We start from the raw sequence: 18386 nt of genomic DNA, 5'->3' as shown, positions 1-18386 counted from the left end.
GTCCTTAGCAATGGGGCAAGGGCATTGCACCCTGACCATGTAAGCTCATAAGGATTTGGACTTATGATCTGGGTAACTCTCTATATGAAAAAAAAATCATTCCTACTTCAGATTCTAGTTTCACTCCATAAATCTTGAATGTTAGATAGAAACTCTGTGGAGACCTTGGCTTTTGATTTGTGAAGAGGGAAAAAAAAAAAAAAGGAAAGGTTTTATTTCAGTCCACTGTGTCAGGCTGCCTTCATCTTTATGGACTCTTGTACTGTCCATCACTTGGATTACTTGCCTGTTACTGTAATATAAACTCTTAAACCTACCAGTAACAATTCCCTAAACCATAATAGTTCCAATAATTGAAATTGCCTTGGTTTTGACACTCAACAGCCCATTATTTGCAACTGGGTAATTAAATGGAAGGTTTAGCTCAAAATCTTTTCCTGCTATTTCCTGCAGCAATTTAGCTGAAAGTGCCAGCTTCTCTTCAGGTAGGCAAATGGCTTTGATTTGAAGTTGGCTAAAACTCAGACATTACTAACCAGTCTCTCTTGCACAAGTACAGGAGGAAATAAAAATAAATTAATGGCATATTAATACATTCAGATTATTAAAAAATGGAAATCACCATGTGAAAGAACAAGCAATCAGCGCCCCAAACAACCAGCAGCAATATTAAAAGGCAGTCCCCAGATTCAAGAAGCCATTTGTGGATGCATTAGTTCTCTCTACCTTACTGAAATTTCATAGAAAGCTGTTGCAGTCAGCCAGATAGAAGGGAACAGAAGAATATTATACACTTGGAAACCTAACAGAAAACAAGTTGTGGGGGTGAGTGCAAGTGCATCCCTTAAGGAAAGCTGTTTGGAGTTCTAACTTAAAGAGAACAGAGCTACCTGGAGTATGTGTGTGGTAGCTTGTGACCAATGAGAGGCTGTGGTGTATGCAAGGTGAATTGGTTAACCAATTACATGGTGGCATGTTGGATATGAGAGTGCATAAAAGGTGTGGACATTACTGCGTGAGAGAGAGATTTACTAGGATGTGAGAGTGAGTCAGATCTAGATCTACTGTTGTAATGGGAACTATCTTCTTCTACTATGAGCTATGAGAACTGTCTGTTAACCTATCTTGAATAAACTCCCTAAGATGTGAGCCTTCTGATCAAGCCTTCTTATGTCTGCTGTGCCTGAGCTCTTCTGACTGTCAGTCCACAACCCAGCTCGGTGTTGGGGGCTTCCCCTACAACAAGTTATTTTATCATCTTGAAAAAAACCCTATATATTTACCACTGATGACCAAAATGAGCAGGTCTTACATGCAGCACTCAATAATATTATTATTTGAACTTCAGCCTCTTTTCCCATATTCATGAATGAAGTCTTGAAGAACCCATTATTATCTGCATGAATAGTAACATATTACTTTTCAGCTTCAGAGCATGGTGACCCCACAAACAGTTATTAAATCTTGATCACCTTACTCTTCTTCACAACTACAGCTATTTTACCACACTTGCAGAGTTCAATGACACTATCAGAACACTTTAAGAATGACCTGGCCCAGGATCACCTTACTAAGTTCAGAAGAGCAGTGATAATTTGCTGTGGTAAAGCAAAGCAGAAACACATCTCAAATAACATGAAAGAGATGATGCAAAGCACCTGCCTTGCACAGCTCTCACATGGGCATCAGGGCAATGACCCCTTGTTTCTTGTGACCTCAGTACCACGCACGAGTGGCCCTGCCAGGCAGTCTTGTGCCCCAGAGAATATTCCCTACCTCACCACCTTGCACAAACATTTCCTCCTTATCTCATTAATCCATGTTTTAGTGTTTCATGCACCAGGAACCTGAGGGATGGGCAATTTCTCTGTGTGAAGCTAGCTAATAATTGAATTAAGATTCAGTAATTGCAGTTATCACTACAAGACATATTCAAGCAAAAATAAGCTCAGCAAAGCACATATCTGACTTTAAGTATATGTGAAGAGTTCCATTAGCTTCAACAGCATTTATCTGCAAGTTGAAAATTACACACATGAGAGTGCAATAAAAAAATCAACGTATTTGATTCTGAAAGAACTCTGCAAATAAGAAAAAAGAAACTAAGGAATGAGATTAAAACTATTTAACATCTTCCATGTCATGCAAGAATATGAGCTTTCTGTAGCAGGAGAGATTAAATTCTTTACACTGGTTCATATCCTGTCGTACATGCAGTATATCCAGGGATCACTCCTGAACTGGTGACAACAGCTTTGGAGGATAAAGGTCTGACAAGACTCTCCTGGTCCTCTCTCCAGTATTCAGACAAAAGGTCACAAGCACACCCTCAGCCAGTTCCATCAGTAAAGTCATTTTCAGCAGTTCATGTGGAATTGGAAATGGTGCAACCCTGAGAATGAGGTGCATAGCCCTTGTGTAGCAGCAGCACTGGAAGCTGTAAGGATGCATTTGGACATGGTGCCCTGGCTGGATCTCAGCCATTCACAAATGTAATGCAGGGACAAGGATCCCCAGTTCTGCCGATGCTCTGACTTTCCGCTTACATCATGAACTGCATTTACACGAGCTCGAGGGGCAACAGCTGGAATTCTCTGTTGTTGCAGGGAGCTAACAACTTTGGGAAAGGCAGGAGACAGTCAGTAAGAGGCTTAGCAGATTTTACTATGTAAAATCACTCTTGGAAAAATACTTTTATTACAGGCAATAAAAACAGTGCAAGTTTCAAACCTTTCCATTCACTGTAGCAACTGAGGTAGGGAACATTAGTACACTTAATCCTGTCTTCTTGTTCTCTTGTTTTAATCTTCAGAGAAAGAGCAAACCCATAACTCATGAGAGACTCAGGTAATCAGTTCAAACCAAATTGTAGTATATAGTTATAATCACACAACTGGCAGGCTTTGCTCAAGAGGACTTATGAGCTGGCACAGCTGAGAGATTCAAGTATCACAGCCTATAACTCAAATAGAAATGCAGCTAAATAGTTAACAAAGCCAAACAGAGCTATAACCATTGATATTTGATGTAGCCCTCATCTGGTCTGTGGTTTACATGTCATGAGTTTCAGAGTCACAGGCTAATAATAGACCTGATTTGTGGCTCATTAGAACAAAAACTAGTGTCTTTATGAGGGATGAATGGAGAAGCTGAGGAACACTGCCTCAGTTCCTCCAGGCAAGTAGATGTAGATGTGGATGTGGATGTAGTATTAAGCACAGGAACAAACGCACTGGACCATCCCCTGGAGTCACCTTTCATTTTTTCCTATCAACTGCACTCCAGGAAATGAGGCCAAAGGGAACCACTGCACCTCCTCCAAAAAGCTCAGTCACAGTAATGCCACAGGGATGCTTTTAAGGTGCTCCCCACATCCCACAAATTAATGGAGTTGGGAATGAGGAAAATAAAGACCTGAATTCTCTTCTTATGAATCATCAAAGGCCCCTTGCAGGCTTTAACTGCTGACCTCTTCTCTTCTTTCAAGCAGCACTCAGGGCAGGATGAGCACTCAAGTCCCTTTCTTCTGGAGGACCACTCAAATGTTCAAAGCTCTCTGCTGAACCAGGACTCAAACTTAGGGAATCAGTTACAGTTTCAGTTTCTGTGAGATGGTTTGAATATTCTTTGAAACTCTCCTATAAAGATTTAAATTTACATTTTTGGCTTCATGAAAACAAAAACAAAACTGAAAATCTTGTCACAAACTTAGTTTTGGGTAAAGACACTTTTATGCCCCAAAGCAATGAATGATTAACATCCTTCCCATACTTTCCCAACTTGTTTTCAGATACTGAATTTTTCTTGAGATGGGTTTGAATTTGGCATTTAACTCTGAAAAAAATCTGTTTATAAGTCTCTGCAGCTATTGCTTAGTTCCTCCTCACGACATTTTTCAGTTCTTCTCAGACACTGACACTGTTTTTTGAACCTCTCTACATGGTACAAAGACACAAAAAGCTGCTTCTTCATAGCCCGATCTAACTTCAATAAGGAGCTTTATCCCTGGCCCTGTCCTCATAGAGAGAAAAAAGTAGAATCTAGTGAAATTATTACAAAGCTGATTAAGCACAGGATATGACTAATCCTGTATTTCACAGCTGGAGGTTAAACTGAGCCTCATTAAACCCAATGTTCTTGCTTACCCACAACAGAAAAAAATGGGGCATGGCAGAGCATCTTATACATGCTTGTACAGAGAAATTCAACTCCAGTCCTTCCAAAAATCGAGTAAAGTTGCAAGAAATTATAGGATTGTCTCAAATTTTTAAGACTCAATCAACTGAGTATGTCTCAGTCTATCTGTTAATCATCTTCTGGATCCTGACCTTGAATTATATTTCCTAGGTTTTTAGGGAACTCTATTTATATGCTCATAAAATCCCTGGATACCACAAGTGACAACCCCAGAACACACAGCACACCATCCAGACTTCATTATAAGTTGCAAAAGCTCATTTCTGTCACTGATCATGCATTTTAGATGTGCATGAACGCATGGTGAACACCAAGAGAATATTTATCTTGGTAGGCAGCAGCCCAAGACCCTGATATCCAAAGTCAGCAGAAGGAACTCTACTGTCTTAAAGGGGCTTGAAGGTATTTTGGATGCACGTCTGAGACATCTTTGAACTGCTCTTATAAAACTTTACATCTCTTACTTGAGGAGCAAAAACATTTTACACAATAAGTACATCCTGTTTACTTACACTGCAGGTCAACTTACTGGATCACAAATCAGTCAGATCAGTCTTGTCATTTTAAATCATGAAAGGAGGTGAAATGAAACACACTTGGACATTGATTGGTTTTGCACACCATATTTTCTTTAAAATTCTACTGCCACAACTAAGGAAGCAATACTTGAGACATTCTGCTAGCATCATTTATACTTATGCATGTATGTAATGCAAGGCAGTTAGAGGCTTAAATCAAAGTTTTGAGAGTGGTCTCATGAAAGGTCTCATGAGAGAAGGTCTGAAGAGAGAGGGTCTCATGAAAATCTGGTTCCGCTAGAGCTGTACTCCAAAATGCATGGAATCCTGTGGGAATTCTCACCATTGACTTGAAAGGAATATTTGGATGTCACTCTAAACATTGATCTCCCTTTTTATTACTTTAAATTAATATGCAGCTAAACATTTAAACACTGCCTTAAAAAGGTAATATAGTAAGCAAGGGCACGTCCTCTTCAGTATTCAGAATTTAAATGGAGACCAACTGCCTGGAAAGCTTTAATGTCTCAGTTGTTTTGTATTAAAAAAAAAATCCAATTTCCCTTGTGAGTTCTTAAATTAAAACAATTATACTTATCCTCCTGACACACAAACGGTAGGTAGACTTTGGTGAAATGAGAAAGGTTTGTAATTTTGTTCCAGTTGTGGCGAGCGTGGGCAATAGTCCTGGCGCAAGCCATGGTCTCACAACAAACCTCCAGAGCCAATTCACTGAGAGGCTCAAAGTTTCAGACCTTACAGCAACTCTGAGAGCCAAGAGGCAACTCCACAAGCAGGAACTGTTAATGGCAGACTTGGCACAAAAGCAACTGATAATAAAACACATAGGAAATTGCAGTATGACTCTCCTAGACCCAGCCAGCACATGGAGGGCAATTTCTTTTTCTGCTCCATCCTCTGCTCCTCGAGAACAGATCAGGCTCTCCAGTGAATGATATTTACATCTTTGTTCATTGCAGTAGTAACAGTTATAAGGCTCTTTTCAAACCTGTTGTCCACATTTTTTCCCCTTGTTTTCAGAACTATATGCTCGAAACTGCCTGCTGAGTGCACAGTTGTGTCAAGATCCCATTTGCCTAAGAACTGAGGCAGCCTGCAGATGCCCTGACCATGGAAGCTTCCTAGCTCAAATACCTCAGCTCTGCTTTAATAGCAGTGTTTACAGGCATTGCCCTCTATCATTTTACTATCTGTACAGCTGCAGTCTTCTTACAATTCAGACTAAGCTTGCAGCTTCTTAAAAATAAGTCTAAGCATAGTTTTCAAGAACTTCCAGGAATGCTCTAAAGATCTTTCAAGGATACTCTCATTTCCAGTCAATTAGCAGGCAGATACTGAACTGCTGCGAAGTGCTGGTGATACTGAAATCTTAATCAAATACTCTTATGTTCCTCATAAATCCCAAGGGCTGTCACTCCATAGAGAATTTTTTTTTCTGCTCTGCACCGGGGGACTTGAAAGTTTCTCTGAAAGAGGCACCAGGACCTCCCTGTCAAATGTCCAGTTCCTCAGAGCCTCACCTGCTCAATATATCTGCTCTGTTCAAAGCTGGGCTTTTTGAAACAAAGGTATGCAATGTGTCCTGGGCATCTTTGATTAGAAAAATGCCTCTGGCATTCCTGGTCTATAAACCAAAAGGAGTCTCAGGAGCCAACCCAAGATGCACAGTACTTAGTTATAAGGAGAGAAAACAGCACGATGAGTCCATAAAGCCTACAAACTTCAGTTTTAGCTAAAAAGGCTCAATATTTGCCAGTGTACAGAATGAACTGAAAATGCAAAACAATGTGAATGAAACAATGTGAAAGAAGTTTGTCACTGCTGTTATCTCTAAAAGGTATGCATTAGTTATAAAACTATCCAGAACTGACCTTTGGAGCCCCTAGATGTCATAAACAGGTTTCTCTAACCTTAAGGGGAAAGCATGTAATTAAAATTTCCTTTTTAGTTCAAGGGTCAGCATGAGGTGGCTTAGGGGGTCTATTTTCTGCTTGGACACTTTCAGCTCAGGGGAATACCTGAATGGAAAGGGGAATGGAAGGCAAATATGGTCTCCTGCCTCAAGGATTGTATCTTAGAAATATGGACAGTAACCTCACCCAGTCAACCACATACCAGTAAAGAAAGGTTAACATCAGCTCTCCTGAGCACTTGCCACAATGACACAGAGGAAAACGAGAGCTTCTCCCACGTGATGTTGCACAGATCAACTGCATGCACACAGCAGAACTCAGTGCACTTCTTCCCTGGCAAATTTGAGACTATATAAGTGATGCTCATGAGGGTCTCGAAAGCCAACACCCAACATTCCTGGAGCTTACATTCATCTTATTTACACTTTAACTAAAACTTCCAGAAACCATCTACACTTGTGAAAAAGGCTCACACTGCCAATCCCAGGACACTGAGGTCCCCACTCAGCTCTGTGGGGTCTTTGCCACTGTGGCTACACCACAGTCAACTACCAGCACTGGAGAGCAGGGCTGAGGGGACATTTCTGCTAGTGGCATTTGCTACAGCATCTCCAAATCAATATAAACCAGGGCAACAAAAGCTGTGTATTCTCAGAACTGTTTCCAGAGACACTGCCAGCACAGCAGTGCCACCCAAAAAAGAACATGACTTTCTAGCTAACATGGACATGCCCACAAAACATTACAGTATAAACTGATTAAAAATAATAAGTAAAAACAGGAGTAATTTCTCCTCAAAGGAGAATGAGAACAGTGATGATTACTGCTGGGTTAGCAAAATCAGAACCAGTTCATTTCCCAACTGGAAATATACATCTTTTTCCCTAGAAAGCAAAATAAGTTAAAACAACAACAAAAAAATCCTATATGGCTATCATATGTAACACCCCTTATCCATTTACTTTCCTCACACTGCAAAGTGTGGCTTGTGAGATGGTATTTCTTGATCTCCCAAGAGTAAGAAAAGCTCTCTCCATTAACCTGTTAACCTGTTCAAATAAATCACTAGAAAAACAGAAGTGTGAATCACAGCACACCTGCACTGCAGGTAACATGCACAGCACAGAGCAGCTGCTGGGCCCAGGCTGGAGAGCTTTTGTCTCTTCCACTGAGGCTTTCTTCAAAAGTGCTTATAGAAAAAGGATACGATGGGAAGCAGGACCCCCTCCACCAACTTAATTCTACGTCAAAAGCAAGTACAAAGACATCACCTCTCAGCATAACTTCACTCCACAGATGCTGAAGATAAAGCAACAAATCTTGCTCAGGATGCACCAGCCAGCAAAGGGGTATTGTATCACAAGCTACTGGAATATAAATCCTCCTATAAAGCTTGCAAATATCCTTTGCAGCACCGGCCTTCTCAGGTTTCTCTGGATGAAGCACTATTTCAATTCTGTGTTTAGCACTTGGAAGGAAGCCAGGAAGACTTCCATAACCACCACTGATTTGTTAATCCCTTAATGCACAGGCACTGTTTGTTACTTAGGACGTCAGGTTTCATCACTCCTCAGCATGCCAGTGATAGAACTTCTTGACACCAGGCTGCAAATATTATTGCAAAGTCAATACTCCCAGAGAGAAAGCCAAGCTGAGTTAAAATGTGACTTTGGTGTTGACAAGCCAGTTTGGCATTACAAAGTTCAAATGGCCAGGATCACCTGGCAACTTTCAAAAAGGAGGAAGTTTGCCAGGATCCTTTTTGACGAGAGTCTTATCCCAAGATCCGCATGGCAACAGCTAAACACTTTCCAATCAGACAAAGCAAGTAAGAATACAGTAAGTGGATTATACTTTTATGGGAAAGTGCTGGGAGCTACATGTACATATGCATGCCAGTTTGCATCTACACAGATTTTCCTAATCTTTCTCACTGAAAGAGAAAAAAATTCAAATCTGGATGTGTAGCATGACAGATTGGAGGTGATGCAGCTCAGTATTCCCAGAGAGATCACCCAGACCATGGTAGCTTTAATACTTCTGTTGTCCTAAGGAGAGCTGATTCCCTGTTTACGATGAAGTTATTTCCTGAGCATGATCTAAAACAGATTAGACTCTGGTCTTTTTGGAGACATCACACACAGGCTGCACAGCACATCACAGCCAGGGTGGCATCAGTGCCTGCTGCTTGTGGTGGATTACCTTCTTCAGAACACAGAACTACTTTAAGGTCATTTCTCTCCCTCCTGGATTCAAATGTTTGTAGTGACACACATGAGGACAGTTGTGTGCACAGAGGAAAAGGCACAGCTTTCACACCCAGGACAGCATGGAGGTGAAGGGCTGATGTGTGAGCCTGAAGCAGCCACACACCCCCCAAAGTTATCTGGGCTTCATCTTCCCAATGCAATAAGCCCAGGCAGCTACTCAGCCCCTATTCATTACCACCATTGATTACCAACCACTTTTTTTTTTTTTACCTTATAAGGCACATCTGACAGAGTAATGTGCTCGGCTGTGGCAGGACAAAGCTAGGCCAAGGGCACATCAAGCCCATCCCTAAATCCATGCACATCCCAACTGTCCACATGGAGCCCATCTGCTTATCAATAGCTCCAATTAAATAGTCTCAGGGTTTCGACCGCCACCAGCCACCAGCTCACTCACAGTTTGGGAGAAAGACAGAGGGAGTTCAAATTAAATTAGCAATTGATTAATACATGAAGCAACTCCAAAGCTGTTGAGTTGAGCACTCTTTTGGCCTTTAACCCTTTGGTGCCCTATGAGTTTTGTTTCATGGCAAGCAATGTCAATGAGTACATTGGAAATATGTACTCACAATAAAAATGTATATTTCAGGAAAAAAAAAGGTTTGACATAATTATTTTATTGAAATTTCAGTATGCATGGAGCTCTTTATTATTTTTCTTTATTTTAAATGGGAATGTTTTAGAAGTGTGATCCTAGAGCAGTCTATATTCAGATTTGGTGAAATGCAAAGAACAGCATAAGCTGGCAAAAATATATTTAAAAAAATATTAGAAGGGCTATTTTATTTCCAGTCCTTATAATTGGAAAGAATCTGGAACAAAATGATTGTGAAACTCAGTGCTTGAAGTACAACAAACTGTAGAAAAAAGTCTTTAAAATGCCAGGAGTGTAGAACATAACATAGTAAAAGCATGCAAAGAACAAGGAAAAAAAGGTAATTTTTCCAATGGTTTAAATAGACAGTGCCTCACTGAATGCAGCAAAGCTGCCCCCTATTTACACTAACTGCTGTGTTTTACAGGGGATCCAGAGGACATACCAGACAAAAAGACTGTTTTCTTCCCAATGCTTGACATTGCAATATAAAGACAGGTAAGCACCAGGAGGTAATCAAAAGCCCAGTGGCACATGGAGTAGACTTTGAAAGGGAGATGTAAGCAAAAAGTGCCACTTTAGAGAGGTCTGTTCAGATTTGAGTAAGATCTCAAATAAAAGCTGGCAGCCTGCACCGCACAAAACTATTCCCAAGGCTGTCCTTTGACTACAGTCTCCTCTTTCAACATGATAAAAGTCCATGTAAATGGGCAAGCAAGACAAAATCCTACAGCAAGGACACAGGCAGCGCTGGCCTCTCACAACATCCCTTAAGAGCAGTGATGGGTCAAGATGCTCTGCAGGGAGGCATTAATGCATCTCTGAAAGACAGACAGACACTAACAGAGGGCTCACTTTTTTTTTCTTTTTTTTTTTTTTTTTTTTTACAAAAGAAGCCCAAATTCTGTCTGTGGAGGGTTAATATGAAAAGACCTTTATGTTCCTTCTGAGTAGAATGTCTACCAAAAGCCGTTGTGCATTCAAATAGGCAGTCAGATACAACCATATGGAAACCATAGAACCAAGCCACACTAGTATCTATTAGGAAAGAAAAACCTACCTGGGAAAGAAGCTTGTTGTCATCCTCCAGCAGTTTCACTTTTGTTTCAAGTTGCCTGATGTAGTTGGAAGATGAGTCTTTAGGAAAAGAGAAAAGAACACATTTAAGCTTCTTGTGTTACAGGCAAGTATTGTCAAACAGCAATATGTTTTCCCACTTGGAAGGCAAGTTTGGGAAAGACCTAATGAATAAAACCCCAAGTGTATGGCACAAGGAGAGAAATGTGCCAAAACAGTTCTTTCACAAAAAAATGAGATTCAGCAACAGTAATAATTTCTGTGAATCCATACTGGTGCCACCAATTTGAGGGTTGCAGAATACAGAAGGAAAGTGAAGTTGAAATACTAAGTTCTGTATTTTTATAAAAGTAATTTCCTGGTTTTGAAAGCAATTCTCCTCCTTCCAAAATGCAGTAAAACACTCCACAACAGAACAAGATGTTTCCTTTTAGGCTTGAAAAAACAACCCCTCCACACACATGCCTTTTTCTTTCTAAAACAACTGAAAAACTCACAAAAGTAAGCTGTTGGCAGAGCTCTTTGAGGAGGTCACTGCCACAGTGCTGTAAAAGGGGCAGAAGCACATTCAGCAAGGCCACAGAGCTGCAGCATGCACACAGCCAGATGTACACAACAAGTGCTTACCCAAGACATCTGGTTTTTCTAGTGGAAGCATGTGACACTAACCAGAAAAACATCAGGACAATAAAATACAAAATACCCTCACATAAAATGGTAATATTCAACATGAAGGAATGTAATGGACAGTTTACCATTGCAGTAAGACAGAAACACCAGATAGGTTGGCCTGGCATAGAAAATAAGTTACTGGAGAGCTCAGTGGGTGGCTTACTTCTCTCCAAAGCAGATGGCTTTTGTTTTGAACTGTGCTTTGAAGCAACACATTTGCAAATTTCCCAGGGAAGAAAATAAAACAACCTGGGAAAACCTTTTCTCTGTTTTCATTATAACTTACTGAGTTCCATCCACTTGGATCTTTGAAAAATTTCTCCTCTATTTGTAATTTGGGTAGCAGAGACCATGAGTGGTTACAGCAAGAGGAAGAGTTTTTCAACATAAGCATAGGAGAAACCCCAAACATTTTTCACACTGCTAAAAGGGCTCTGCAAAGTGGAATTATGTTTTGCCTCACTTCATTTAATATGGTAAGACTGCAAAAGCCACTATTCAACCCCAGGACTTCTCACCAAGCATGAGTCGGCAAGGAACCAGGTTTTAACAAGGGCACCAATGCTGGTGGGTGCACGCTGCTGATGGCCAGCACCTTTCAGGTTCAGGGCCACCACAGTGAGCAGGCACCACTGGCTGCAGCTCTGCATACATGAGCACATCCCCATGCACACATGTGAGGTTTAGGCTGGCTCTGCACTAAAAACTTCTCTCTGCCTTTGCCAGTAGCTGTCAAATGCACTTGACATGAAGCCTAAGTGCCTCTTCTTGGCCACCCTGGGGACAGTTCAGCTGAAGAGCTAGCATGCAAGCTACCGCTAATCACTGAGTGCTTTGACCATTCAAGAGAAAAGCTGGAATATGCTTGAAAAAGTGCTACCATAGACAAGTGCCAAACCACACATAAAGGAACAGCAGGAAGGATCCAAGTCAAGTGCCTGTCTAAAGCACAAACACTCTCAGAGGAAACATGCTCTCTTTTCTGTCTGGATCATGCCTTGTCCAAACCCAGGAAATCCAAATGAGTCCTCATGAAAAAGGTCAAGAAGACACTATAGGAGGCTATGCCAGTTCAGTGAACAGCTTAAGCGGTGGTAAGGTTCACAGCAACATCGCCCTCAGCTGCAGGAACCACAAGCTTTGCCCAACAAACACCCCAACATGGGGGGAGTCTCCAGGTCAGAGCAGAGGAGAGCAAATAGAGTAGATTATAGAATCCATCTAAAGCACCTTCCCTGCGAAGGTCTCATGCCAACAGCACCACAAATTTAGCTATGCATATCTAAAGGTGGCAAATGTAATATTGCAGTAGATCAGTGCTGAAGTCAGCAAGATTTCAGCATCAGCTTGAACAATCTACTGAATTAGTAATGATCCTGTTCTCCAGTGGGGTGTGAGGCGAGTCTGAGATTGTTAAATATAAAGCTGGGAGGATGTTGGACCCTTTGGTCTGACCTCCTCTGTGCCCCAGGCCACCACACATGATTAACGTACCCCTAAATTCAGTTCAATAATACACATTTGGCTAAACAGTTCCAAAACCAGTCTCCATATTTGTTTGAAGACAGCCAGGGACTCCATCACTTCCACTTCTGTGCTGGATACAACAGCTTCTGTTGGTATATCTGGTCAAAAAAGGTGTCCTTCCCACCTGCAATCCAGCTTCACCAGTACCCTCATAGTGTCAGGGAAGCCTTTTCTCATAGTTTGGCGCCCACGGAGGGCAGAGAAACTGCAAGAGATCCACTTCAGCAGCTCTGAATTCAAGCACCGTGGAAAGTTACCCAAAGTGGAGGCTGGCAACCCAAACCTCATGAGCAACCTCTTCAAGATCTGCTTGTGGTGAGTTCCAACACTGCTAATGGCTACAAGAAATATAGGTTAAGCAGATGAATGGTGACTCAGAGGCTGTTGTGTTCTGGCCCTGAAAGCTGCAAGGACTGACTGGCTGGTTGATGGAAATAATAGAGCAAGACTGACAAAGACAAGGAAATAGAAATAGAATTGTTTCCTCACTGTGGTTTCGTGTCCCTTATAAAAAAAAGGGTACTCCTCGGGAACGCAAGCCCTGCATTCCCAGGAGCCAGTGCATACTACAACCACCCCATCTTGAAAGCCTACTCTGAGACCTGCTAGAGCTCTTCAGACACTACTGTTCAACCCCAAACCATGTCTGATGTCTGGCCTCCACCAGAAAACACCTTATGGCAACATAAAACACACAAAAAAAAAAGGAGAAAAGGAAAGGAAAGGAAAGGAAAGGAAAGGAAAGGAAAGGAAAGGAAAGGAAAGGAAAGGAAAGGAAAGGAAAGGAAAGGAAAGGAAAGGAAAGGAAAGGAAAGGAAAGGAAAGGAAAGGAAGAAAGGAAAGGAAAGGAAAGGAAAGGAAAGGAAAGGAAAGGAAAGGAAAGGAAAGGAAAGGAAAGGAAAAGGAAAGGAAAGGAAAGGAAAGGAAAGGAAAGGAAAGGAAAGGAAAGGAAAGGAAAGGAAAGGAAAGGAAAGGAAGAAAAAGAGAAAGAACTGTTTTGTCAGTAGAAGATGCTTCTTCTTGGGCAGAGGCTGAGAAACAGTGCTCAGAGCTGTCACATCCTTGCTGTGCCTTTAGAGATGAATCATTCCCACTATCTGGACCTGCCTGTGTGGAGATAGGTGCCAGATGAGCCACTTGCATCTTGATCTAAGGTTTAAAAAAATCTCATCATTCTCACAACAACAGGCAGTAACACTGCAGGGCTGAGCAGCAAACCCCCAAGCTAAGTCTCTTCCATGTTAGATCAAGAAACACATTCTCAACATTTTTCTGCCTCTGACCTCCTCTTATCACTGAGTTTCCCTCCTTTCTTGCCTCCCTCAAAGCCAGGAGACAAGGACAGCCCCACTGACCCACCCAGGAGAGGCAGCAGAGTTGGATTACTGACAGCTCAGACCTCTTCAGCCCCTTTCATTAGAAATCAAAGGGATGGTCCTCATTGCCTTGTCAAGCCTGCTGCCAGCTGTGAGGAATGCTCAACCTTCACTAGCCCAAATGCACTCCCCCTCAGTGGCATAAACAGCTCCCAGATCCAGGTAGCAGGGCACACACCCAGCACACCCACACCAGCCACCACCTCATGACACTGATTCTGAGTCCACTCACACCTGTTACTGCCTTGCTGGTGACCCAACATCTTACCCTTCCCTGGTCAGACAGCCACAGCAGTTGGCTCTGCAGAAGTGTGACAGAATGGCAGGAGGTACAGCATCAAGGAAGCAGACAAGTATGGTGGTCAAGGACACATGGTCAAGGACAAGTTTCTGTGAGGATGTTCTGGCACTCAGTGCTGCCTGGGATGCCTGCAAGGGCCAACATCCTCCTCTAGTTATCCCCCTGGGGCCATGAGCACCAGCTGCAGGAGCAATGAGTGCCTCAGCAGACTAGATCACACCAGAGAGAAGGAAGTCCCCATCAAAACATCTCACATCCCACTCAGAACCCTCACTGTGGCAGCCATCACATCTGGTGCAGAACAGGATGTCAGGGAGAGCAGCAGCAGTGTGCTCTGCCAGGCTGCCACCTGCAAGAGCAAAATGGATGAAAACTATGATCAGCAGCAGCCATCACTCACTTCCACGATGTAAATGCTTCAAGCCAAATTGTTCACAGAGCTGTAAAACCTGCAGTCCCATTTCTTTACTAAGCATTTGCAAAGCTAATAGGATGTAGCTTTATCTCCACAAGAGGTAGAAGAGTCACATTCCAGCCCAGGAAGGAGTATTACTGTTATTATCCACTCTCCTCAAGAGTTGCTGTTCTAAAAAATATACTCCATCTGGAATGGGATGTAATTCAACTTTGATGTAATCTAGTTGAGTAACTTTTCTCTACATAGATAAACCACTTAATACTCATTACAGCTAAATGGAGGCAAGACAAATCACTTGACCTTGTTTTAACTCAATGGCCTCTGAAGGCTGTTGCCTGGTTCCTCAAGCTTTCTAAAAACATAATTTGGAAATTGTTTTAACAACAAAACAATCATTCAGCCTGCAGAGCACAAAATAGTGTAATTTTAAAAGACACTTGGAGACACTAGAGCCTTTCTGATTCTCATCTGAGATTTCAGAGGAATCTGTCAGAGGGGTAAATATGATGAATTATACATTTATTTTGACAGTAGGAAAAGGAATAGTTTTATTTCCTTTTATTTTACACTTCTCCAAACCACAGGCATGCAGAGCAGAGGTACATGGCTGGGATCAAGACACTTTTATTTAAGACCTTTCCATTATACAGCATTAGTACTTAAAGGAATATGAGAAAAAACTCAATCCCTTTACCTAGGGCAGGTCACAGCAGAGATACCAAAAAAGGTTAACGTAGGTGTCCCTGAGGTGAGGAAGCTCTCAAGAGCCCTTCGATGGGACTTGCTCAGAGCAAGGCAGTCCCTTCTCCCAGCCTGGGCAATACCAAACAACATGGCAAGAGCAGACTTGAAACAACAGAGGTGATTTAGCCCTCTTCCACCCCACCCTATTGAGGTTTGTTGATTTGTCTTATTGATTTGCCTTTTTGCTACAGAGCAGGGGTTATGAAGTGTCCAGCTGGAGTGCTGGCTGGCAGGTCAGGATCACGGTGTCCTGCTCCAGCACTGAGCCCACATGCACCACAGAGATGCCCCACACCCTCCCAGCAGTGAGGCTAGACATCCACTGCCTCCCACTGCATCTTCTCCCCAGGAATTACTTTTACTGAGCATGATTTAAGACAATAAAGCTATATTTTGTCAATGTCCTGCAAACAAGGCTCTTCCTGTCCTCATAAAAAGCAACATCCCTAAGGGGATTCTCCCAAACCATGGAGGAAAAGCACAGGAAGCAGTGATGCTCTGCCAGGTTTGCACCTTGTGGCCAGCTGCTTTCTTTCCATGATGGGACGCTGACATTTTCACTTCCCCTTCTTCTGTCAAATATAATCTCATAAAAAGGCCTTCATCTGTGCTCAATAAAACACTTTGCTGTTTATTGGAGTTTTCATTATCACATCTCTGCTTTTCACCACCATATTTCAGATTTGTATCGCTCTACTGGTCTTGCTTCTTGACACAGACAAGCAGGCTGAAAAGTGGGCCAGTGGTTACATCTTGTAAAGAAGCTGATTTATTAAGGCAACAGCACTCTTCCAGAGAAGCTGTAAAGCAGATGGAATGCACATATTTTAAATATTGTCATTAAAGGAAATTATTGAGAGAGATGGACAAACCCATAACTCTTGCTTTTTCCTACGCAGGGCAAGTTTTCACATCAGGCTTAGCTGAGTGGGTGGTTCAAATGTGAGCAGGAACACCGTAAATCCAATGCTGTGTTACTTTAGTTTTGCAGTTGCTGGCTCTGCTATGGCACCACCAGGGCTTTCAGGGTATGCTCCTTGGTTTGCCTTGGAATAGAAAAACAGAATAGTTTGGCTGGAAGGGACCTTTAAAAGTCATATAGTCCAAGCCCTTTGCAATGAGCAGGGACATCTTCAAATAGATCAGGTTGCTCAGAGCCCCATCCAATCCGTTCTTGAATGTTTCCAGGGTTATCTGCCACCTTTCTGGGCAACCTGTCCCAGTGTTTCACACTCTCACTGTAAAAACTTCTTTCCCTATATCTAATCTAAACCTGACCTCTGTCAATTTGAAGGCATTAACCTTTCTCCCATCTCTACATGCCCTTGTAAAAAGTCCCTCTCCAGCTCTCTCATAAGTCCCTTTAGGTACTGGAAAGCTACTCTAAGGTCTCCTCAGAGGCTTCTTTTCTCCAGACTGAGCAACCCTCGACTCTCTCAGCTTCTCCTCAGAGGGGAGGTGTTCGAGATCTTCATCTTCATGATCACCAGGTCCAAAATACCATACTCTGTTAACCCTGAATCCCACACTTCTCCAAATCAGGTACAATTTGGGGTCTTCCTTGGGATGTGGTAAGAGAATATGGAACAAGAAGGTCTATGGCGAACAGAAGGCCCCAGTGTGTTGTTGCTTTGCAAGATATTTTGCAAGCAAACCATACAAAACTACTCTACCCCTTGTCCCACCCCCTCATTCACTGTGGGTTGTGCTGGGAGCAGTTTCCTCTGCACTCTGCCAGTCAGTGCTAAAGAGGAGTCAGAAGGGCTTTTACAGTAAGAGAACTAAGGTCAAATCTTGAATATTTCCATAACTGAGGCACTGCAGCAGATTTACTGAGCAGAAACTGCCTTAGACTATGCCAAATAAATAAAAGGCCCATCTGTAGTATCCAAAGCCACCCATGATAACATCTGTATGAATCAGACTGGTAAGATCAGACCTCATTTTCAAGGTGCAGGTGATAGCTCAGGTGTAGAGCAGGTATTCCAACACTAGTCAAGACAAAGTGTGTTGCCAGTCCAATCACAAATAACAAAGAAATACAGTCTCAGACTAATACACACAGTTTTTAACTCTAACAAGCCGGTAGCTACGCCCTGGCAACACAGATGTGCTGCTGCAACAGGTTGCTCTGACAGGATGGAGCATAAGCCAGTGCAGCTATTTAATTAATATTTCATAGCAAGCATCTAACTACGAGCTCTGAAGTTTTTCAAGACTGCATGTTCCCGACTCAGTTTCAGTTCATTAGATCTGTTTGGGAGCTTAGCAGCCTCAAGCTGGTCTGTAACAGTCTGGTAAGGTCCCTATTGAATTTGGCTGTTACAGTTCACTACTGTAACTCCAGCCATGACATCATCTCTGCACACAGCAAAACATCTGCCCATGATGACTGTCAAACAGGAGTTCAGGAGCTCCTGATACTGGGATTTCAATAGGAGGTGGCTGATATGGAAGGAAGAGCATACGTGTGTGTACTCATGTAGAGCAGCACAGTAATGAGAGATCTGTCTCATCCCATCAAAAAGCGGACACCAGTTTCCCCTTCCTTGCTTGGGTGACCTGTACATGGCAATCTTTGTGAGCGGCTGTCCCTTTAGCACAGCATAGCACAGCAAGAACCACCAGAGAATGCTTGCATCTGAGGGTGTCTAACCCACTCAACCCATAAAACCTGTTTAATAGGAAGGTGGTAGAAACACTTTTCATCTGAAACCACACTTTCCCACTCCTGAGGGGACAACTAGTAGCTGCTCT

At 42.4% G+C, this 18386-nt stretch overlaps 1 protein-coding gene across 2 annotated transcripts in view; it reads right to left on the bottom strand.

The window, feature by feature from the left end:
* The window catches only part of CCDC85C (coiled-coil domain containing 85C), a 111037-nt gene that overhangs the window by 32163 nt on the left and 60488 nt on the right, over positions 1-18386 (bottom strand). The window contains exon 2 of one of the 2 annotated variants that reach the window (XR_011698001.1): positions 7921-10651. Coding sequence is in view for 1 of the 2 variants with exons in the window: in XM_071557556.1 (XP_071413657.1) it covers positions 10575-10651 (77 nt within the window). In the remaining variant the exon portion in view is untranslated. The remainder of the gene's footprint in view (positions 1-7920; positions 10652-18386) is intronic. The other variant, XM_071557556.1, reaches the window with a different exon arrangement.

Source organism: Pithys albifrons, chromosome 6 (assembly GCF_047495875.1).
Source record: "Pithys albifrons albifrons isolate INPA30051 chromosome 6, PitAlb_v1, whole genome shotgun sequence".
In the NCBI taxonomy this organism is placed as follows: Eukaryota; Metazoa; Chordata; class Aves; order Passeriformes; family Thamnophilidae; genus Pithys; species Pithys albifrons.
This window is presented reverse-complemented; position numbering and strand designations above follow the sequence as displayed.